Here is a 25481-nt window from a genome sequence, read left to right on the forward strand (position 1 = left end):
AGTTGAGATTCTTGATTTGTATGTTCATTATGTTAGTTTCTCTTGACTTTTGAGTGGACACCTACTCTCATTAGGTGCCTGATACACTCCAGCGCACTCTATGGAGAATTTGTATTGTTTGTGAGGAGAGAAAACAGTGAGATTCAACCCTTCAGATTAAAGAGCCCTCCCTGAGATACGGAGAGTCCTAAACTGGAAGGAAAATTTTGAATTTTAAGTTTTAAGCTGTGCAGAGATAAAGAAAAAGAAAAAAGGGAAGAAAAATGGGTGAGTTTAAATGAGCGATAAAAGTTTTTTAGAAAATTCTTTTCAAACATCTCACAGCGGTTTAGCAGTTATTATCACGTATTACACCCAAAGAAAATTACAGCATAATACCATTAACCTGGCATGCTTGGGAATCTGCTGGTGCCAAACCAGCTGATTTTCTGGACTATTGGAAGTTATTTTGTTTGTACTCCAAAACACTTTTAATTCCTTTTTTAAAAAGATGTTACGCAGAAACATTTCAGTTAACCTGGAAAGTTTTAAGGTACTGCTGGAAGCAGAACCAGGTAAGTTACAAGGGAGTGCAGCCAACAAAACTAGGTGACTTTAAATGAGTGTGGGAACTGGGGCCCGGAGTGCAGGGAAGAGCGGAAACTAGGATCACAATGAGTGAACGGGAGTGTGGTACCACAGGACCATGGTGAGTGGGCAAGCAATGTGTGAACTGGGGCCGTAGTGAATGGAAGGAGACCATGGGACCTGGGACCATGGTGATCAGATGGGGAAGGCAGCAAACATTATCTGGTGAGCCAGATGCAGAACCATTGAGATTTCCAAATAGTTGGTTAGTGGATTATTGGAGTTTTACTGTGCTTACACCTGAATGCACCAATATTAACCATCCCAGATGTGTTTAGTGGATGAGTACTTCTACATCCTGTAAAGTGTAGTTCCATGCTGAATCTATTATAACAGAACTCCTGGGAAAATAAAAACAGAAAATGCTGGAAACACTTGGCAGATCAGGCAGTAAATAGGAAAAGAGAAACAAAGTTAACATTTCAGGTTAAAGACCCTTCCTCAAACCAGCATTTTCAACTAGTGTTTCCGGCTTGTTATTGGACGAATCATAGATGGCGATGAGTCAACATACAGGAGCGAGATGTGACACCTGATTGAGTGGCACTGCAACAACAACCTCTCGCTCAATGTCAGCAAAACCATGATGACTTCAGGAAGGGGAAGGGGGCTGAACATGCACCAGTCTGCACTGGGGGATCGGCAGTGGAGAGAGTCAGCAGCTTTAAATTCCTGGACGTTAACATATCGGATGGCCTTTCCTGGGCCCGGCGCATAGATGCAATGATAAGGAAGGCACATCCATGTCTTTACTTTCTTAGGAAGTTCGGCTTATCTTCAAACATTCTAACAAATTTCTACAGATGTACTGTTGAAAGTATCCTGACTGGATGCATCATGGTCTGGTATGGCAATTCAAATGCAGAGAGCTCAGAGAGTAGTGGACTCTGCCCAATACATCACAGGCACGTTCCTCCCTACCAACAGTAGTATCTACAGGAGGCGCTGCGTCAAGAAGGCAACATCCATCATCAAAGATCACCACCATCAAGGCCACGCCATCTTCTTACAGCTACCATCAAGCAGGAGGTGGAGGAGCCTGAAGTCCCACACCACCAGGTTCAAGAACAGCTACTTCCCTTCAATCATTTGTTCTTAAACCAACCTACACAATCCTAATCAGTACAGTTTAGCAACACTATGACCACTTTGATCACTTTGCACTAAAATGAAATTTTTATTCTAATTGTGTTCTTTCTTGTAAAAAGTTATGTTTAATTTATGTATTTCTTGTGAATGCTGCTAATATGATGGTACTTGCCTGCAATGTTGCTTTAGGTAAGTTTTTCATTGCATTTGTGCATGCATGTAATTGTGCATGAGACAATAAACTCAACTTTGGCATTTTTTGCTTTTATTTCAGCATCTGTAGTTTGCTGATTTGCATTTACTGTTACGGTGAAGCACAAAGAGGAACCAAAAGACTGAGGTGACAACTTTCATGTTTTTGCGTTTTACTGCACGTGCATACATCAGAAGTTGCTGTCTATTCCATAAAAGTGAATTCTGTTATTCTCACTGTCATTCTCAAAGCAAAGTCCCAAACATTCACACATTCCAATGAATTCCCATTCTAATTTGGCACAGAGAGTCTAGTTTCTAAATGGAGCTATGCCTATCAATGTAAAGACCATTGTCAATAGATAAAATGATCAAAATGGCTTTAAACCTGATTGCCTTGGGAATGTCTTCAAAAACCATGGAACTAGAGATTCCCTTCCAAATAATGAAAGATATTGTATCAATAGCATTGCATCACACCACTGTCCTCTGACATTCATTGGATAGGGTAAGAGAACGAGAAAAAATACACTTTGACACAGAAAGCAACTGTGGTCAGATCACTGAGGAATATCTGTCAGGAGACAATGTTTCTGTTTGTATGGATTGGAAAAATTAGTGCAAGGGAATTTGAAACTTCATTTGCTTTAAAATAATTAAGTAACTTGAACAAAGTTACAGAATGTTCCTGATACCAGGGTGATAACGAGAACATCCATCTTTGAAAACTGGGAGTTGCTAAATTCAATCTTGCCAGCACTAAAGTACCTTGATGTTGATCGAGACCTCAACTCCACACAGTTAGGGAGTGGGAAACTGGACAAAGTAGCTGTTTGCAATTGTGCATGTTCCTAGACATTGGGTGAACAATATTAATGAACAATATTAGCCAAATCCACCATCAGGGCTCACAAATGAAGGCTAATGAATCACGGCAGGTTTGAGGAACAATCACACCTGTGGAACCATGTGTCCAGGTTAATGCTTTCAGGGTAAATGCAGATCAACTCTGGTTGCCATCTTGAGTTTTTCAGTAAATCAGATGAAATGCCCAGAACATTTAATAAAACTAAACACATTGATGGGGTTTGAAATACTTTGTCATAACATGACTATTAAGCAATACATTTTATTTTTTTTATTAATGCACAACAGAATATTTTTCCATCTTCGGGTTAACATGTCCCAATATATAGAAATATACATACATTAAAAGGAAGTTAGTTTACTTCAACATGTAATAAAAGCCACATATTTAAGATAAGACTGTGGTTATCATACTACACATTCTTAAACTGCATGCTTAATCCAACCAAACAGCATCTTGAACCATAAAATACTGCCATTAATAACATGGTGAGTTTTTTTTTAAATAGCAATCATTGAAAGACAAAGCATTATGACTTAGAAAGGCTAACAACTTTAAACTCCTGATCTAAAAGCAACCTATACTAAAATAATCATGCTCATTTAGGAGGATTCTTGCTATAGTAAAATGTAGCTATCAGTGGACAATGGCAGACCCAAATAGGTCTCAAATATTTCATCATATTTTTTAAAAAAATGAAGGCTATATATGCTGAACCAAAGAGGAGGAGAATAGAGGAACACTCAATTTAAACCGTACTGTAAACATTAAGATGATGATTTGCATGCTTTCCATTAAGTTACATTAGAACAATTGGGGCAGACCTTGTAGCCAAATTATTCAGTCACAGCCTTCAGAATTAAGGTCACAGTAATTTTTAACTCAGTAACTAGATGATTACTTTTATTTGTTCATTGGGTGATCAAATAACTTTGATTTTACATGGAAATATACAACGTTGTTACATAAACATTATTATGCCTCCTTATCTCTGACAAAAATGCTCATTTTATAGAACACAATAGGAAAGTTGATTTCAGATGAATAAGATGTTGGATGGCTAATTTCAGTACTTTTATCTAGATATGCCACGTGGCTTTACATGATACCTGATGCAAATTGCCCAGCAATGTGCCATATTCAATCCCTTAAAGATGTCTGTACCATACTGCGAAATGTTTGAGATTGTGTCCTTTCTAATTGATTTAAGACGACAAATATTGTTAACTGTTATCAAGGTCAAGCTATTGGGTTAACTTACATTGCTTTTAAAAATATAAACAGATTAAGCAGAGACATTAAAACAAAGATATTAGAAGAGCAAATGCCAAATGATTGCAAGGCTTCCTGCTACAATTTGATTCACTTCAGAGTTTGTTTAAATGTTGTCTGTATTTTCATCCAGTTTTAAGAGCTTTGACGATTGATTCCTGAAAGTAAAAAACAGGGACATTTATTTAAACCTGCTTGTAGAATTACCCTAAGCATTTTCTTCTCGGTTGAGGTGATCTCCTTTGCGTGGAGAAGTGTATAAAGATGTACACAAGAATTTATTCAGTAAAACTGGGAAGAAGGGCCAGGGAGCCCTCTGCAGTCCTTACACAGAATATTCTTCACATTCAGACTTTCAAATCCATGGTATTCAAAAACATTGAATAATTAAAATGCAACGAATCAAAGCAACAATGAACAAGCAAGACATGTAATCACTCAACTGGGTTTGCAATCTGCATTTGCAAATGAAGCTCAAGTTCTGCCTTTAAAATGGATCAGTGGAGAGTATTTCAACATGGTCCATCATTAAGGAACAGGAAGAAGCATCTTTTATTCAATTTACTTTTTTGAGATAAATGATACACAAAATTATTTTTCCATAAATCAGACAGATTTTAATTCCATTGCTGAGTTGATGATATGGTGATGCAATTACAAATAGACAGACAGAGAGAGAGACAGAGACAGAGGAGTATTTCTTTATGACAAAGAAAACTTTCAAAAAACATTAACCATACAATAATTATATATTAATTATAAAAGCTACATTTGTTTTCTGCTTAATTATGTTAGAGCAAGATGTTTAAGCAGCAATTTAAAATATATTTTGAGAATCACCCATCATCACAACACTACACCTGCTCCCACTCACCACAACCATGTCTTTATTTTCCCTCTGTCTCCCCTGCCACCAACCCATTCTAAAGTTACAGTGTATGAGCTGAATCCTATCCAGTGGAGTCTCCACTCCTTGTCATAACACTCATGTGCTGTAAAGTTTCCACATGTTCAGAAGCAAGTCCACCAAGGGCAATCTGTCTTCAACTGCACCCAAACCAACTGACCCTCTAAACCAATGACACAGAAACCACGTTGGCTTGAAGATGCGCTCTCCACTGTGTGCAATGGACTCACTGCATGACTGTATGGTACTTGCCAGAACCAGAATTACAGAAAGATTACAGCATGAAAGGCGACCATCCAGCTCAACAAGCCTGTGCCAACTCTGTGCAAGAGCAATCTAGCTCGTCCCACTCACCCAGCCTTCCCCACAGCTCTGCAATATTCTCCTTTCAAATACTTATCCAACTGATTGTTGGTACACACTGGGGCTGCAGTATGCCAGTGGTGGAGGGTGCTAACATTCAGGGTCTTGATGGGTTATTAATCAAACAGGCTACCTTGTCCAAGATGTTGAGCTTCTTATAGAGCTGTACTCATCCAGACAAATGTAGATATTTCATCATTTCCTGAACTTACAGATCATGTAAAAGCTTTGGAAGGGAGTCAGTCACTGTGGATACTCAGGCTATTAAATTTTATTTTTCTAGCTACAATATTTATACAGCTAGTTTCTGGTCAACAGTGGGGCATTCAGCAATGGTAAAGTCACTGAATATCATAGGAGGTAGTTAAACTCTCCCTTGTTGGAGATGGTTACTGCCTTGCACTTGGGTGATGTGAATAACATTTGCCACATCAGAACATCGTCTGTGTCTTGTTACCAAGGGGTATGGACTGCTTTCATTCCCCAAGCTGCAATAATTCAAATGAGACTTCCTTCACTGAAAACATAATTTTGTCCCTGACTGCATGGCTAATAGGGGACCCTCAGCCAGTGCTTCCTCCATTCCATCCTCCTCCTCCTGCCTAACCCTTCTCCTCCTTCTGTCCTCCACCTTCTCAATCGTCCTTTTTACCAGCTGCTCCTGAGGACTGTGCCCACATTACTGCCAGCATGTGGAGAAAGCAACAGACAGCTAAAGGGACCCTGCATTATACTCTACAGCAAAGCCCCTTACCAGTGTTTTGAGACAACTTAATCATTGTTTAAGGACTCCAATTTTCTCCTCTGTTCAGGTGTGTATGAGGATTCAGCTGTTAAGTAATTTTCCCTTGACATCAGAAAACCCGTTGAGGATGCAGGATCCTGATCAGAACATCTCTCTCTAACCACCTCCACTACCTTTAGTATGTTGCCTTGCTCTTCTACATCTGGATCTCTCATCCCCACTATGCTGGAGGACCAACAGATATCACCATCAAAGCCACAACATCTTAATACAATTGTTCTAACAAAATACCAGCTTTAGCCATTACACTTTCTGTTTAGAGCTATCAAACTCCAAAAAGTAACAAGAATGTAATTCTGGCACATATGCATTACTAACTCTTCTTCCAACCAATCTCCCTCCAGTTAGTACAAGAAGCAAACTGCTGGAGGAACTCAGTGGGTCAGGCAGCATCTGTGGGGGGAAATGGACAATCAATGTATCATCTATTTCCCTCCACAGATACTGCCTGACCCACTGAGATCCTCCAGCAGTCTTTTTTTTGCTCCAGATTCCAGCATCTTCAGTCTCATGTCTCTCTGATTAGTAGGGTTGGGTTGTATTGGGAATGTGGAGGAAGGGGCAGGGCTTGTGCCAGAGTAAATCCAGAGTTGTTCATACATGTTTAACACCCAGAAGTAACTGGATCATTGCAAATGAGAGTTTCAAAAGAACTGTCGTCAGTCTGTGTACATTATACAATTCCACCACGTATGACTGGTTGGGACGTGACCATCCTAACTGTGCTGAATGTGCATTTCACATTCAAAATTTGCATTTGCAATTCTTGCAAGAATTTGGAAGCAGATCAACCCTCCTAGCAACAAACAACAGGCATAAACACAGTACTGCAGCCAAAAACCTTTTCGGTATTTTCCTGCTCCCTCAGTAGAGGGAGCTGTCAGCTTTTGCTTCACCAACAAAAAATGGATCAACACTGAGCACTCAGCTTTCAGTAGAACAACAACTTCATGAAAAAAAATATATGCACGGTGCATTTAGGGAGATGTTGCCAAACGCTCTGTATCATTCAACAGGTGAGGTCCAGTTTGGACTTACTGTCATTAGGGCAGAATTTGTGGTCAGCTTTTAGTCATTTGCACTCACTGCTGGTCTTCTAAACAAATGCAAATGTATCTGCAGTGATCCCACCTGCTGGAATGAGCACAAACCGTCAGCCAGACAGCACCAAACCACTGACAGCAACTTTGAGGCTTGTGTATTCGTATGCGCATACACAGAAACCCTAAGTATGTGACAATTTTGTAGAGATGATGTTGGCAATTTCGGTGACATTTCCATAAAACCCAAGTCAGTAAATTCATTCATTCCCAATGCTTAAAATAATTGGACTATCCACGCAATATGTGGCTGGTCTATTATTGTCTATTTATATAGCATTATTATTATGACTTTTAAGAAGAGCATGTTCATTGTATTCAACATAACTCAGACTCTTGTGTTGTGGTTATCTTTATCCCCACCAGCTTCTATTCCAGTATTAAGCAGCACAAGAACAAACATAATAAATTCATGATATCTACCTTTTCTGCAGGTCTGATTGCATTGCCGTTTTTTACGAAAATTGTTCTGATTTCCACCACAGCCACTGTAGGTAAAGGTCTCACAGAGGTCAATGGAATGGTTATAGAAGTATCTAGTTATGGTTTTGTTGCAGTTGCCTATGTCTGCCGGTGCCATGCAGATCTTTGGGAAATCTGAAGTCAATCCTAATAAGGAAAAAGATACAAAACAATGAAGCTTGATATATTTGAAAGCCAGAAATTTACAATAAAATGATCTCCCATTCTAAAATTAATTGCCATCTCTGTAAGATTCTATGGGCTCCGTTGATCATCTATTGCTCGCGTTTCCTAGCATGCGTTAAATCAGCTATTTTTAATAGCACACATTTCATGAGGAAATATCCAGAAGGATCACACAGCTTCAGGCAGCACTCCTTCCATCACCATTTCTCATCTTAATTAAAATATTCTTTTTTTCCCCCCTACATTAAACAATCCTGAATGTTTTCATTTCCTTCAAGTGAATGTTTAATTTCTACTATTGCAAAACAGAACAAGGTGCCAACTTAGCAACAGTGCAGATTGTTCTTGGAAGGGAGCAACCCAAAGAGAGGAACAAGTCATCCTGACATCAGCAACATGTCCTTAATTCCCACCCAGAACCATGAGGAACCAACAATTTGTCCCCAGTTGTTCATTCCCACATATTCTAATTATACTTACTACCCTTTCACCTCAATAAAGGTAAAGGTTTTCTCTTACCTTTAATAATTTGTGTTGCTTTCTCATCATGTGAGCTGAATTCCTCTTAAATTCTCAAAGTGTCTCTAAATTCCCTCCTTCTCTGGTACTTGGTTAAAAGGCTATTAAATATTCAAACTGATAAAGGAAGGCAAAGCACACCTACTCTTTCCCAGACACTATACATTCAGAACAAACTCCCTGAAATAAAAGGCCAAAAATCACATTTCACTCTAGTTCCTGGAGGCATAACAAATGTTCTTGGTCTAAGCCATACTTAATTCTGCTGATACCGACAATAATGTGGCTTTCATCTTCTGCTGCCTTATTCATCCGTCTCCAGATGAGAGCCAATTTTACAATTTTATGCTAAGAACATAAGTTCCCAGCCGATTCTTGTAACACCAGACAGGTAAATGAGTCGAGATGCAGGCAATCTATTTGACTGAGAAACTCCAGGGATTGATGGCATTGGTTGTTCTCAGGAGCATCTCAGAGTATGGAAGAAAATTCGACATGGTTTCATTAGAAATACATTGGTGTAATCTTAAGGAGAAGAAGCACTACCAGGCTTTTTTTTGGCAAAACCAGAGGTAAAAAAGGACTAACAACAAATTTGTCCCCTTGCACTGAGGAGTTTGGAGTCTCTACTAGTGCTTGCTGGCATCTGCACCACCTTCTACTGTTCTGGTCAGTGAGGCGGAAAGGAGAAAAAGCCCAGAATCTGGTCATTCATCTCCATTGCCAAGTACATGTGGCAGACTGTGTCAAGCAGCCAGCTACAGTCCCAGTGTGAGGCTATCAAAACTGAGGGGAAGGGACGATCGAGTGGTGAGGAAGCAGTGGATCTCATTATCCAAATTGCTAAACCTTTGGCTACAAGTGTGTTCTATTTCAGGAGAGATTGTGAAGGAGGGTTCTCTATAGAGAGTGTCCCACCATTGTGTCTTCTCCACCTACTGATAGCATTCCAAGGTGGGCTACATCCTACCCCCTTTCATGAGGGATGAAAGAGCATCAACAACGAAACCCAGGTCAGCAGTCCATCACTGAATCAACTGAGTTAGCAACATTCACAATGTACACACTGTTATCAACTAACTGAGCATCTTACAATAGGCTAATACATTGAACGTGTTAACTTTCAAAAGATAAAGAGGAATAATTTTTGAATGCTTTTACAGTTCATGTGGTATATTTGTAAATGCTGTCGCTCAATAGCCGCTGAAATGTTTGATTAAATCTTTTCTATCCGCTTCCCACAATTCCCTTCCAATGTGCAGTAAGCGAGGAAAAGCACATTAAGAGAGGTTGGAGAGAGAGGGAGAGAGGCAGTCTTCTGTTGCTTAAGCAATTTTGTGTTGGTGTTTGCAGCTGACAGAAAGGTCACACCTGTCAGATTTCCAAGCAGTGATAATTGCTGAAAAATTACCAGCATGACATGAAGATTACTTTCAGATAGTCATCTCTCAATATCACAAGGTAGTGATAAGAACTTTGTAATGATTGCATTTGAGAAAGACTCTTATCGAGATGTAAGTGAATTCACAATCAATTCTTAGATAAAAAGGTACAGCAATTGACTAAAAAGTCAATTCCATTGACTAAGTAAAGACCATATTGATCATGAAAATGGCCACTGTACATAATGAGTCCAGGTTGTTCCTAAACCAAGTGGCAAAGTCTAAGGTTACAATGGATATCTTCCTAAAGAAGACTGTGAGCAAGCCCTGGGTCTCTGGGCTCCAACCAACCGAGGGTCTATAGTCGAAACTGGGCCTTGGGCTTCATTGGCATCTTATCTTGTATAGTACAAGTGTTTTTTTTGTCATTTGAATATGCTTTTCAACAGTATAATTGTCTTTCTTTTCTTTTTCAATCTTTTTATTAGTTTTCAAATTAATAGACTGATATATAGCATCAATATTTATACATGTAATACAAAGAGATCAGGATAACAATTATAGCATATATAATCATAAAGAACAATAAAATATAAAAAAATCTGTAGATCCAATGATCTCTTAGTAAATGAATATAATATAAAGAAAGGAAAGAAAAAGAATTATATAAATTTTTAAAAAACCAAATCAATAAAAAAAATTATAAACAATATAAACTAAACAAAAAAAAACTTTTCAAAAGAAAACAAACAAACAAAAGGGAGAAAAAAAAACTGGGCTAAAATTTTCTCAGTAGAAACAGAGCAATATTATGTCGTCAAGTCCGTTCCTCCAAGGTGGAAAGTTATTGAAAGGGGATCGACATCATGTGAAAATATTGAATAAATGGACTCCAAACATCTTCAAATTTAAGTGAAGGATCAACAGTACCACTCCTAATTTTTTCCAAGTTTAAACACGATATAGTTTGAGAAAACCATTGAAAAGTAGTAGGGGGTATTGGATCCTTCCATTTAAGCAAAATGGATCGTTTGGCCATTAATGTAACAAAAGCAATCATACAGTTAGCGGAAGGAGATAAATGGCCAGACTCTATCCTTGGTAATCCAAAAATTGCAGTGATAGGGTGAGGTTGTAAATCAATCTTCAGTACGTTTGAAATAATATTAAAAATGTCTTTCCAATATTTTTCCAGAAGAGGACAGGACCAAAACATATCTGTCAAAGAAGCCACATTCGATTTACATCTATCACATATAGGATTTATATGGTTATAGAAACGAGCTAGCTTATCTTTGGACATATGGGTCCTGTGGACTACCTTAAACTGTATCAACGAGTGTCTGGCACACATTGAAGATGTATTGACTAAATGAAGAATTTTCTTTCAAGTCTCTATAGGTATAGATGTCTGGAGTTCACTTTCCCATTCATTCTTAATTTTGTCTAATGATTCTAGAGGTATTTTCATAATTAAATCATAAATTATCGCTATCAAGCCCTTCTGAAAAGGATTAAGACCTAAAATTTTTTCCGTCGTTTCAATTTTGTAAGATGTCGGAAGAGAGGGTATAGTAGTAGTTTTAAAAAATTTCTAATCTGCAAATATCGAAAAAAGTGTGATCTAGGCAAATTACATTTATTAGACAATTGTTTCAAAGATGAAAAACAGTTATCAATGAATAGATCCCGAAAACATACTATTCCTTGCTTTTCCATATGGAAAAAGCTGAGTCAGCTCTAGATGGATGGAAGAAAAAATTAGATTGAATGGGACTTGACAAATTAAATTTATTCAATCCAAAAAATTTATGGAATTGAAACCATAATTCATATTGTATGTTTAACAATTGGGTTAGTCGTATGTTTACTTAACTTGATAAGTGCAAAAGGGAGAGAAGCACCTAAAATAGAAACTAATGAAAAATCAGGAACTGATTGTTGCTCAAGGCATACCCATTTGGGGCATCGAATTACATCAGAATCTTGTATCCAAAAAATTAAATTTCTAATATTAATTGCCCAACAGTATAATCTAAAGTTAGGCAAGGCCCAAACCACCATCCTTTTTTGATTTTTTGTAAATATTTCTTACTTAACCTTGGGTTTTTATTCTGCCAAATATACGAACGAATTTTAGAATCAATTGTGTCAAAAAAGATTTTGGGACAAAAATTGGAATCGCTTGAAATAAATATAAAAATTTTGGTAAAATATTCATCTTAATCGCATTAATTCAGCCTACCAATGATAAAGACAGTAGAGACCACTTAGTAAATAATTGTTTAACATGGTCAATTAAAGGCAATAGATTAGCTTTAAATAAGTCCTTATGTTTCTTGGTAATTTTAAAACCTAAATATAAAATAGTCAGTTACCAATCTAAAAGGTAATTGGCTATAAATTGGGAGGTTTGCATATTCAATGGAAAAAGTTCGCTCTTAAGATTTAATCTATAGCCAGAAAAAACACTAAACTGATCTAGTAGCTGATAGTACTGTGGGGATAGATTCATCCGGATTAGAAATATAAAGTAACAGTTCATCAGCGTAGAGAGATATCTTATGAATCATCTGTCCACGAGTAATGCCACATACATTTGAAGAGTCCCGAAGTGCAATAGCCAAGGGTTCTAAAGCAATGTCAAATAATAAAGGGCTTAAGTATAATTGTCAAGTCACTTGCCTCATCATTCATGACCCAAAATGTAATTCCTGAGAATAGTAGGATGGATTTCAAATAAACAATGAAGCCAGGATGACAAGGAGAATTAAAGGAATATTCCTTCTTTGCCTGGCTCCATTACAAGTTCTTCACTGAAATGAATGAAACTGCATTTAGCCAGTGGCTGCAGCAGCTTCAGAGGACTCCTGAGTCAAGGCTGCTTGATCTTGCACCATTTAATGCTATTTGGTTTCACAGAAGGTTCCTAGAGCAAATACTCAGTCAATACTCATTTGCAAGGGTACAAAACCTGTAGCCTATTTTAGGATACCCAAATAATGGCCAGGTCAATTTCAGGTTGGAACTGTTCAATTGTTGTTACCTAACATCCTAGAAAGTTTTCTTTTAAGAACATGGATCTCTATAGAACTCTGGTTAGGCCACATTTAGAGTATTGAGAGCTATTCTGGTCACCTCACTATAGGAAGGATGTCAGGGCTTTAGAGAGGGTGCAGAGGTTTACTGGGATGCCACCTGGATTAGAGGGCATGTGCTATCAGAAGAGGCTGGACAAACTTGGGCTCTTTTCTCTGGAGCAGTGGAGACTGAGAGGTGATCTGTTAGAAGTGTATAAAATTATGAGGGGCATAGATAGGGTGGACAAGCAATATCTTTTTCCCATTATTGAGCGATCCAATACCAGAGGGCATGCATTTAGGTGAGAGGGGGCAGGTTCAGAACAGACATAAGGGGTACATTTTTTACTGAGAGAGGGAGTGGTGGATGCCTGGAATGCGTTGCCTGATAGGTTGGTGAAGGCAAATTCATTGGGGGCTTTTAAGAGGGGCTTGGATGGGCACATGAATGATAGGAAAATAGAGGGATATGGGCATTCTGTAGGTAGGAGGGAATAGCTATGTCGGCACAACATTGTGGGCCAAAGGGCCTGTTCTGTGCTGTACTGTTCTATGTTCTATGGAACAGTAAAGCATTGGAGAGGCCATTTGGCCCAGGATGTTGTACTGATCCTGATGCCAATTTATACTAAATGTCCTCCACCTGTGTATCATCCATATCCCTCCATTCCCTTCATATTCATGTGTCTATCTATCTTAACTCATTTAGTATTCCAGAAATGTCCTTGTTTGCCATAACTTCAGCATTATTTTGGACCTCAACATTATGATTATTTTATGTTTGTAAAATGGGCTGTGGCAAGGTCCATTTTCTATCCTAGTTCCTGTTTCTATTTGCACATCCTCAAAATTTAGTTTGTAATTTTCTATATTATTAACAATTACAGCCCAGTATACAGCATATAAAAAGGACATTTCTGAATAGGATTAAGGGATGTACGCTTTATAAACAAAATAGTGAAAAAGCTTGGCTGAAAACTTCTGGAGTTTAAGATAACATATATGAATGTCATTTAGAGTATTAAATTTTGCATCAGAAATTAATGAGGCTTCAATTTCAAAAGAAATCAAAACACTTTCCTCTTAAGTAATTAATTTCTTATGTATGAAGTGAAATTGCATTTATGTTGCAGTTGTGAATGGAATTGATTAAACTGTAGGAGGGATTTATTCCATAATTTATCACTGAAATCTGCAAATCCTCAGCTCGCTTGTGAACTCAGATGAAAGCGAACAGTGCTGTTTAATGTACTGCGACAGGAGATGCCAGAGTGGTAGATTCCTGGTACTATCACTCATAGGTCTGGCAGCTGTACACATATCACTGCAGCTGTCTCTAGCAACATTACCCACCCCCAACCCTTCCACCATCTCACAGTTACTAGTACAAATCCTATTGCAATGGAAGCAATACAAACTAAACCTGGTGATGATTTTGAAATGCTGTAAAATCAAACTATGCGGCTTGTGCCACCATAGGTAGCAAAAACTACATCTGGAAGTGGAAAGGATGAATCTGTGGTCTCAATGGAAAACAACACTTGTGAGGAGCATGGAAGAATTAAGTCAAATTTAGATCCCAGTTTCACTGCAAGCATGGCTATCCATTGGGAATGAGAACTGCAAAACCATTTACTTAATATATTAATAAATTACAAGAACTTGCACAACACATATGACCTTCCTGCCATGGAGGACTAACCGCACATCCCGACTTATCACATATCAGTCAGTACGAAATTGGTTACAAGTAATGGAGTACCAAGTGAAATTGGAGGCTTTACTTTGTGACACCTCAGTCTGTGAATCCTACTGTCTACTTCACATGATTGTCCATGAGGAAAGAATGTGTAGATTCACAAACAGAAACAGCAAGTACGAGCCAATGTTTGAATTGTCCACACATGTACTTTCTGGATGGAAGTAAGGAAGGGTGGGACAAAGCCAACCAACAGGATTACACACGATAATACATTTCTGATCACATATTGTGAGTAACCATAGAAACCATAACATTTGTAGAGAAAACATGCCATCCTTTGAACTCTTGTTTTTCTCCCCCCTTACCTCATCCATTCATAAGCTGAGTAAAACCTCAGCCCAGTTTACCTCATTCAGTTAAAATTCACTGGGAGAATTTAAATGTTCATCGCCAGATGTAAAACAGTATTACTGATCCAGTGTTCACCTTCTTGGATCATTTTTCTCTTTATAAACTATACTGCCAACTTCACTGGATGTTGGAAAACTTCAGAACCAGAAATTAAGAGATTCAAATCAAATGAAATTCACTTAGAATTCAATTAGAATCACTCTGGTATGCAAATCAAGCATATTTGGTTCATTTTTACTGTTTGAACAATATCTGTTCATTTTCATATAGTTTTTGCATAGTTCTACATTCTCATCCCAGAACTGGCGTCAATGTGATCTTAGTGCTACATGTAGTGGCTATTTTAACCAAGGAATTTAAAATAGATATGCTGGTGAAATAGATTTTGGCTTCTTCTAATGCCTGCGACAAAGTTTTGAGTCTGTTTTTTGAAAGAATCTGATGACCAAGATCCCTGAATTGTACGGAATGAGACTTGGGATCACCCCTCAAAGCAAGGTGGAACTCAGCACGTCATTGACAAGAGTCTTGCGACCCCCTTGTAAAGGGTGGAGGAACGCTGAAAATGGACTCAAAAGCAAAGTTAGATCCAATCAACATTGGAACTGTTGATTGTATCTAACAGTTCCAATGACAGTCATTTTCTTCTCTTTTCCTTAAAGTAATGGAATCATGAACCTTGGTTGCTAGACACTACGTAATAAGGTACGATCATCTGAGCTAGAATAATCGTTATTCTTGCAAGGCCTGTTACAGTTGCTGCAATTAATATGTGTTTTAATTGCCACCTGTGGTACCATTAGCCCAATATAAACATTACCGGAGTGGGTGACGAGGGTCATGTTGCAATTGAAGAGGATATTCGTGATAAACCATTTTAAAACTGTGGAAGGTATGTCTCTACACAAGTGTAATTAGACGCATACAAGGCCTTGCTTGGTGGGCTTTAAATGGTAGAAAATTTTACAATTAGAAAAGGCTTTCCATCATAACAAAGTTTTATGATAGTTTAAGGCAGCAACTATTCCCTTTACAGATGGAGAAGTGTGTGTAATATGTTATGGTCATTTTTTTCATGCTGATTAAAAAAAACGTAGCTTTTGAATTGGTATTTGCTTGTCATGAAAAAAGTAGTCTCTCAGTTTTTCAAAACCTATATTGCTTGAAACTCCAAACACTACAGAGGAAGTTGTCTCCAATTTTAATTTAGAATTGTTTCCAATAATGAAGTTTTCATCACATTTATGATCCTATTTATAGATACTTCCATTCCTAAACTGCTCTACATATGTAGAAACCACCAAATTACTCTTAATGGGCATCCTTAGCTGCATGATGAACAAGAGTTCATTATGTCTCTGCCCAGAATCCTGATTCTTCTCGCCAGAGGTGTGCCAGCACTGGTGCTCCAGTATTCCTCCTATCTTTCAACTTGACAAAAGAGGATTATAAAGCATGTCCATGAGAATAACATTTCAGGGTGTTTAAGTATACCGTTACTTCAAAATATAGCTTACTTTTGCAAAACATTTGCTCTGGCAATATGTTGAGCACCACCCTGTACTCAATGTCATCTCAGATAAGAGCCTAATTGTTTGATTGGTTTTAAGTAATAGTTTTGCTTTCCAGGGAATAATACCAGCAAGGAAATGTCTATAAAAATGCTCAATCACATCTTTAGCAAAAGGGAAGAACAGTTATTTAATTAGTATTGTGTAAAATGTCATTCCATTGCTGGTTGTATCCAGTCAAGATTTCTCTTGGGATTTTAAAACATAATCTTCGTCGCTTGATAAGTAACTTAAGCCTGGATTTCCACCAATGCCATGATCAATCAAATGTTAGGAGATGCGCAAGACAAAGATTTCAGAAGTCTCCAGGGCTTAGAATACCATAGGATGCTATTGGGACAGTAAAGCTCTCTCATTCTATCTTAAAGCCTTCCAAAATTTCCTCCCAGCATCTTACCATTGTATTCTCATTAGATTTCTATATCCACCATCCACTTGTCAATTCCCACTGGCTTTGGATGGATGTGAATTAATACTGTCCAGATATTATGGTGCCTATATTAATTCAGCTTGCCATCTGCCTTACACAACTCAAGAACTTTCACTTTTTAAACTATATTTTACCATAGGTTTAATGGGAGTGAAACAACTGCATTTTCAATTGACAAATAATAATACAAAATATTAGCACAGAAATTATTTGGCTAAAATTGTGATTAGTGGTTAAAATAAAAATGTTACTAAGAAGGTCAATCACTGAAAAGCAGCATCCGAAGGAAGTCCAGCTTAGACAATTGCAGCCCCCCACAAATCTGTCACTATCTTCAAAATGAGAGACAATATGCTAATGCATGTACCCCCATTATTCTGTGACCTACAATCTCAATAAGCCTTTCTCAGAGAGAGCACTAAATCATGGAAACAAACCAAAACATTTTCATTTGTTACTAAAATAGAGACACATTTATAGTTTTGTTAAACTTAATTATGTTAATCTGCTGCTTATAACAGATTATTTCATTATTTATCTCAATGAGATCTCCATGTACATACATTGATTGCTGCCCTTCTTACAGTACAACCATGTTTGCCACTCAAAATTAGTTAGCTGACTGCAAAACACTTTGGGACATCCTGAGAGTTTGGAACAATCAAACAAAAGCAAGTTTGTTCTTTCCTACAACCTAATCAAAAAAATGAGGTACTTCAAGAATATAACTTTGATATATCTTTCTAACCTTTAATACTTCAATCACAGATGTTAGAGAGTAAGCTTGACATAAAATGTTTCAGGATAAATATGCTTACGTTTTGCTTTTTGGCATACATTCTGGCAATGTTGCTGAGTTTTGAAGTTGTTTCTGTTTCCAAAGCAACCCCCATATATGAACTGCTCACACTTTTTTGTATGTTTATTATAGAAGTACCGACGAAAATACCCTCGGCATGGTCCACTATCAGCTTCCAACTGACAAGGGTTTCTCCGATCTGTTAAGGAAATTCATATTTATATTACTAATATTGCACAAACATAGTTTCAACTTTTTCTGATATTGTCCTTATACTCAATGCTTAAATTTCATCTGCCAATCTGAAGTAATCCAATTGATGTTATCTGCAATCATTTATGCATTTCTTCATATCAAGCTTTGACCTTCATCTTTGCTTCAGTGAATACAGGCACATAACGTTCAAAATTCAGACCATTATTTGTACATAGCAATATGTTTCTCCATTAAAATAGGTAAAAGTAAAAAAAATGTAAACAAAATGATAATTTAATGTTTTAGTAACAAAATGGTTAGTCTGTACATTTTTAAAAATATACTTTTTAGTTAAAAGATCATTTAGAGACAGCAACAATTTATGGAGCACTTTGCACATTGAAAGAATCAACAAAGTGATTGACATACAAGGACACCAAGAACAACCAAGAAAATAGGAGCAGGAGTAGGCCATTTGGCCTATCAAACCTGCCCCTCCTGTTAATATAATAATGGCTTCTCCGCCCCAGTGCTACTTCTATGTCAGTTTCACACAGCCCTCAATTCCCTGGTATTTACCTAGTCTGAAACACCTCATTTAATCTAGTATCTCGGGTAGAGAATTCCAGACAGTCACTACCCTCCACGCGAAGAACTTTGCTATGTTAATTGTTATTAATTAACTTTTTAATTTTTTAAAATATTAAAGAAAATAATAATAATAAATTAACAAATGCATAAAGGGAAAAAAATAGACCAAGCCAGCAAAGCAGAAATGAGCAGCAATGGCCAAAAGCCTTATCTAAGAATTGGTAGAATCTTTGAAAGGTCTTTAAGAAGGAAAAGGATGTGGAGCAGAGAGAGGTGGGTTTTAGATGAGGAGATTTGCACAGGGTGGTGCTCAGATAGCAGAATGACTGACAAAGATAGTATCTTCTGTATTTCATTCTTATATTTTCATATACATTAGCAACAACAAATAGTATTCAATCCATGCCTTCTGAAGGTGGGAGTGAAGTCCGCTATGAAGTCTTATAAACAGAATGATTTTATTTAGCTTAAATAACACAGGAACCATTCAGCCCATCAAGTCCATGCTGGGTCCCAATAGAGAATCCTATCAATCCTATACCCCCCTTATTTCCCTGCTGTCCTGCAACTTATTCTCTCTCACAAGCGCATCAACTCCAGCAAGTTTCTTTGTCATTTACCTACACTAAGAGGTCATTTATAGTAGCCAATTAAGGAGGAGGCAGGAGGAAACTGGAACACCATGACTTAACCCACACAGTCACAGGGACAACATGCAAACTCCACCCAGACAGCATTCAAGGTCAGGATCGAACCCAAGTCCCTTATGCTGTGAGACAGCAGTCCAACTTCTGTCTCACTTACCACCCTTGTTCCCTACTTGTTTTTAAATTGATTATCTGCCTTTTATAAAGAGCATGAAGCATAACAAAGTTAAAGCAGGGACTTATTTTGACCAAAAGCCAGTTAGTCATTCATAGGATCTTATAGTTGCTTTGGTGTGCATTGTTATGCCATTAGATGTTGTGCAAGATCCAAACTAATAGAGCCTCCATCAGGAAAATATTAGTAATGCATGTTTGCACCATAACTGGTTAATTACTAAAACATTACTGCACAGCATAAATCCGAACTAATGTCTTGGCCAATAAACCAAAGAATTAAGACAGACAGCTAACTCATGTCTGAACAGTAAAGTATGTCACTCTTGACTCAGCCTGACTTTTAGCAATACATCTGGAACTAGACCAAATGTGTAGGCTTAAAGAAGCATGGGTGGAAAAAATTGAAATGCCGATTGAAAATAAAGTCAAAGCAATGAATCTAAATTTACTGGAGAAATGATGAGTTCCAGGTGGTGGTTATGATTAACAATGAATCTTTATGTGATCTTAACTAATTCAACAAAAGATTTGCTTCCATATTCACTCACCATACTACCCCAGAAACTGAATGCTCCTGAAATTACTTTCGTTAATCATAAGGAAAACTTCAGCAAACAATTTTTTCTAATCATACTTAAAAATTTGTGGATTTAGTCATAATATATGTTTTGCTTGCACCATCACAGCTGCAGGTGCTCATCCCATGAATAAACTGCAGCAGGCTACAATTAATAAAAATTTTTCACAAGGAAAAACAATGAAAAAGCATTACAACTAAACTGACAGAAACTAAAAGGGAGTAGGAGAAGCCTCAGTTTAATCTCTTTTTAAAAGAGGCAAGACCTTACGGCAACACGCTGTTCCCTCATGATTGCATGTCCCAACCTAAAGCTGTAGAGTTGCAAGACCTAAAGCAGAACTTTCTTGTACAAGATCAACATCCACACCATTGAGCCACTTCTGGCACAAAAAGCACAGTGTCACAGTAGTACAGAACTCCAGCAACCCAGGTTCAATCCTGATCTCCAATGCTGTCTGTGTGGAGGTTGCACATTCTCCTGTGACATTCTCCCCTGGGTGCTCTAGTTTCCTCCCCCCCACCCCCTTCCAAAGATTTTCAGGTTGGTGGGTTAATTAGCTCCATAAATTGCCCCCAGAGTGCACATGAGTGGTAGAATTTGGGAAGGAAATGATGGGGATGTGGGGAGGGTAGGATTAAATCAAAAATGGGTGCTTAATGGTGAAGCAGGCTCAGTGGGCTGAAGGGTCTATTTCCCATATTGTCTCTCTCTCCTACTCTATGATTCCAACTACAGGGCCTAATTCTCTGGGAGCACAGTCTAAGCCTTTCAACATATTCACTCAGATTTGTACTACTTCAGTTCAGTAACTATCTAACATTTACAACTTTCAACACTGCATCAAACCACCTTCTGTCTCTGATGTGTTTCATTTACAACATTGTAGTCTTTGCACAATACTGCAGGAAGCTATAGAGTTCTATCACCAGGAATTTCCTTGTGCATTCTCCCACAAGGTGTAACTTTGGCACATGATCAGAGACAATGTTTATGCCCATTTACTGTTAACTTGTGACAACAATTGGTAGACTACTCCTGCTCACAGCTGGAGTTAAAAATCTATTTGCTGAGAATAAATGTCCCTCCGAACCTGAGAAAATATCCCACTGATGGCATCAATGAAAGAAATCTTAAAGTAGTTGTTAACAAAAACTAGATTGAATTTGCTGGGTCAATGCCAGCTGAAATTCCACCTATAGTTTAAAATGGGGAAATGAGAGATGGTGCATTTTGATTGGAAGAATGAGGAGGCAAAATAGACGAAAGGATAGAGTTCTAAAATGAGGCATACATAATTCTGGGCTTTATTATTAGAGACATAGAGGAGAAGAGTAACAAAGTTATGCTGAACCTTTATAAAACACTAGCCCGGCCTCAATTGAACTAGTATGTTCAATCTGGTAGGAAAAATGTGAAGGAATCATAAAGGCTCCAGAAAAGATGGTTCCTGGAATGAGGGACAGCATCACAAGGATAAATTAGAGGGACTGGGACAGTTTTCTTTGGTGAAGAGAAAGTCAAGAAGAGAATCAATAGAAATATATAAAATGGACACAGTAGATGTTGGAAGGCTGTTCCCTTTGGTGGAGTGGTTGAGGGCTAGATGTCTCAGTATAAAATACAGGGGAAGAGAATTTAGGGTAGCTAGCAGGGTGTGGTTAAAATCTGGAATCCCTCAACCTCCAGGTGTGATAGAAGCAGCTTCCATTGTGTCCTTCAAAAGGGAATAAGATAAATATAATCTAGTGCAGAAAAACTCAAGGCTATGGAGAAAAGGCTGGGTGGTGGAACGAGAGAGATGCCCAGACATGATGGGCTGATTGGCCTTCTTCTGTAACCATTCATTCATTCTATGAAATTTATGTCCAATATTTTGTGAATGAAACATAGATCCGATTCTTCAAAATTGTTTGACTGTGTGGTCATTGAACTACACTTGTGACAATTATAATTGTCTTAATTTACATCACATACCATATCTCCGTCCAGGGTAGATCATCAGTCTTTTTCCCAGGGTAGGGGAGTCTGAAACTAGAGGGCATAGGTTTAAGATGAGAGGGAAAAGGTTTAAAGGGGATCTGAGGGGCAAGTTTTTCCCCCACAGAGAATGTGGTGGGTACATGGAAAGAGCTGTCAGTGGAAGTGGTAAAGGCAGATACTATTACAACATTTAAGACATTTTGACAGGTACGTGAAAAGGAAAGATTTAGAGGAATATGGGCTATATGCAGAAAAATAGGATTAGCTTAGACAGACATCTTGGTCAGCACAAACAAGTTGGGCCAAAGGGCCTGTTTCCATGCTGTATAACTCTTATGAATCTACAAATCAGCAGCGCAGGCTTAATTTTTGCTTTAAATAACATACAGCCTTTCATGAATTGTAAATGATATCTTTGACTCGCATGGCATGTCACTCCCTCATTACTGCACAAGTCCCAGCCTAAAGCTGTAACGTTGTGAAGCCTAAAGTTAAACTTTCTAGTGCAGGATCAAAATCTCTGCCACTGAGTCATTGCTGTCTCACAGCACCTGGGACCCAGGTTCAATCCTAATCTCTGGTATTAAGTGTGTGGAGCTTGCACGTATTCCTTGTAATTGTGTGAGTAGCCACTAACCACAGTTATTTGAAACTGCACTCTGCAGGTAAGCACCAATGTTCCGGTGTCAGCTTATCTAAATAATTAGCAAAACCCCACTCTGCTCTGCTTTTACATTTTCAGATCACCTAACAGATAATGCATTTGAACAGAAATTCATTTTGAAGGAGGAAGGTATTTGTATGTCATCAACTACCTTTAAAAGCAAATTCTACAAACAGAGAAATTGATTTTAAATATTTGCCTAAAGTGAAATGGTGGCAAAACTAAAATAAAATGAAAGGGAATCCAATGTAGGAGCATGAAACAGAGTCTATGCCTAAAGCCATTTGATGGCTGATAAAATGGATGTCTTGCTGCACTGGTTTAGAGCAAAGACTCTTAAAAGGTACCATACTTGTCAGGAAGTGGTGGCTAAGTTACATAGTTTGCAAAATACATTGCTGCTATTTATAATGCTCTGCTCTCTCACTATCTCAGAATATATTTTAAACTCCTTTGAGATGATGCCTTATTGCAGTCGTAAAAATGATGAACACATTTCTCTTGGAAGCAATGATTTTGCCATTGTTTGAGGTAGCATGCATCACCAGTGGTGCTTTGGAAGGAATATAATCATGGAAATATCTCATACATTGGTAATCTTCCCAATGTGAGAAGTTCAGCCACAAGCTATCCACCATCTAGGTTCTGGAGAATGTGTGATGAGAAGGATCTCCCCGGAAAGCCCAGGCAAGATTGCTTGGATGAATATGTGAATATATCTGGGATGGATAAGTGACGCAGGAGGTTCAGATGCATAAGCATTTCTTGTCCTTTCAATAACTTCTCTTCCTTCTGTTGCTGACATAACACTGTTAAACCCTCAAATAAATGTCCACCTATTCACTTTTCTGTACTTAAATGAAATGGAATCTGGAAGGAAGACTATTGTCAGAAACAGCTAAAAATAGACCAAAGCAGCAAAAACAAAATGAACACACCCTTAAAAAAAGAGAGCAGTGTAAGAGACTGAAGCAAAGTTAATTTTCCAGCGCTACCCCCTGTTAGGAAGTCAACGTTGAAATGCCAGACACAGTCAAGCCTTACCCCCACTCCTAAGTTTGTAGGCCCCATTGTAGGCATCCCAGGAGGACTCTGAATTCAGGCATTAGAGTACTTTGGAAACATTAATGAGGGGACTAAGGAACTCCTTTAAATGACCTGAAGGGTCCTTATAGGATTCCTTCGTAAAATTAGTCAAAGATTTGTGAAACAAGTGTTGGAACCAGCCTGCTCAGGTTATTTCACCAACTCCTCTGGCAATGACTGCTAAACGTAAATATTTTTGTGTGTACAAAAGCTCTTCCTGTGGAGGTAGGAGGAGATGGATCACTCCGTTCCATGGGCTTCAAAATCACCTTCCTCGTAATGCTGGAGTCTGTCCCAAATTGTACCTGACAGCCGCTGCTGCTGAGGCAAGATGCTCATCAGCTAGCCAGCCAAACTGAGTATGCTCTGATCCTTGGGCATCAATGTTGGGTGATCACTGGTAGTGCAGCATCAAGTACTGAAAACAATCTCAGACATAACTTGGATCCTTTAACTAAACTTGAACAATGAATCATTCCTTGAACCTTAATGGCAGCATACAACTACTCTTGACAGAACCTGCCTTTCTGCATCAACTCAGGACAGATGCCAGAATGCCAAATTCATACTCACTGGGGATACAACTTCAGTGCTGATTAACATGTGAATAGCATGTGATGTCAACTGACTAACAATGAAAACTTGGGGAAAAACAATTGTTGACTATCAACATTTCTGTGGTCTTACGTCAATTGATTCAGTCCAAGTGTTAAGTTTTGCACATCAAGCATCCACCTATTCAGCATATTTCCCAGAAAAATAATAGAAAACCTCAAAGGCATGGAATAAGGAAATTATAACTACCTTCACAAACCTGCTTACGTTGTTTTGGATTGGTTTGCATTCCTTTCTATATAGTCAAAAGTGACTTGTTTGGCTTGAGAAGGATATATTAAAAAGGCACAATATCCCCTGCTTATTATCAGTCTGTGCAGGTTGCTCATTTCTTTTATACATGTGAAAATCTTGGCTTCTCTTTCAGACTTACAGCTTCAATACACTTTAGGTGCCAAAATTTAAGTTGTGCGATTGAAAAGGTTAGTGTCTATGCCATAAATCAAATTGTTTTGCTCTATCAATTTCATGGAATGAAGAAGTTTCTGTTCCAAAACATGTTTTCATAGTTTCAGATCCTGTATTGATCCACCTTCTCCTGTCTATTCACATGCTTCACACCAAGTTCCAACATTATTGTCCTGTTTCAATAATGTCTGTTAGCAGAATGGTCAGCAGAAACAAGTCTGTGGCTGTTGCTCTTCTGGGAGGAGTGAAGCAACATAACTGGAATTATCTGCAATATTTATAAATAATTTTTATACCACTTGGTCATTACAGAAAAACTAACTGGAAAAGTGAAAAAAAATTAAGGTTTCAAACACAGTATGATGAGTAGGGCAGAGACATCTGTGGGAGATCATTTCCAAGGGTTAATAAATTGAGTAGTCCCATAATTTAGAACCAAATTTCAATAATTGCTGTATTTTTAAATGACTTTAAATGACGCGGCCAGAAGAGGCTAACATCACTCAATCCAATGAATTAAAACTGAGTGTTTTTCAATTTCAGCCATGTTCCTAAATTGGAGTACTGCGTTGGTGTAACTGTTTGCTGGACATGATTGATGGGATAGTCACCCAAGGAAACAAACATCAGGTTATGGTGATTTATTTAGCCATGAGCCTCCGACAGTGCACCCCTTACTAGAACGAGGATGGGTTGTCTTGCATTCAGCTGAAAAGAAATGCAAATAGCTATTTCCATATGCCATCAATAACTTCGATTGGCCATTTCTGGT

The 25481-nt window shown here is 38.0% G+C and overlaps 1 protein-coding gene across 1 annotated transcript in view; it reads right to left on the minus strand.

Moving 5' to 3' along the window:
• Window positions 1-2964: 2964 nt before the first annotated feature.
• tfpia (tissue factor pathway inhibitor a) overlaps window positions 2965-25481 on the minus strand; it is a 33388-nt gene continuing 10871 nt past the window's right edge. Inside the window, exons 3-5 of the mRNA XM_052021646.1 lie at window positions 17785-17964; window positions 7647-7832; window positions 2965-4206 (exon numbers count right to left, since the gene is read on the minus strand). Of these exons, the coding sequence (XP_051877606.1) occupies window positions 4184-4206; window positions 7647-7832; window positions 17785-17964 (389 nt within the window). The 3' untranslated portion in view covers window positions 2965-4183. The remainder of the gene's footprint in view (window positions 4207-7646; window positions 7833-17784; window positions 17965-25481) is intronic.

This window comes from Pristis pectinata, chromosome 1, assembly GCF_009764475.1.
Source record: "Pristis pectinata isolate sPriPec2 chromosome 1, sPriPec2.1.pri, whole genome shotgun sequence".
Lineage (NCBI taxonomy): Eukaryota > Metazoa > Chordata > Chondrichthyes > Rhinopristiformes > Pristidae > Pristis > Pristis pectinata.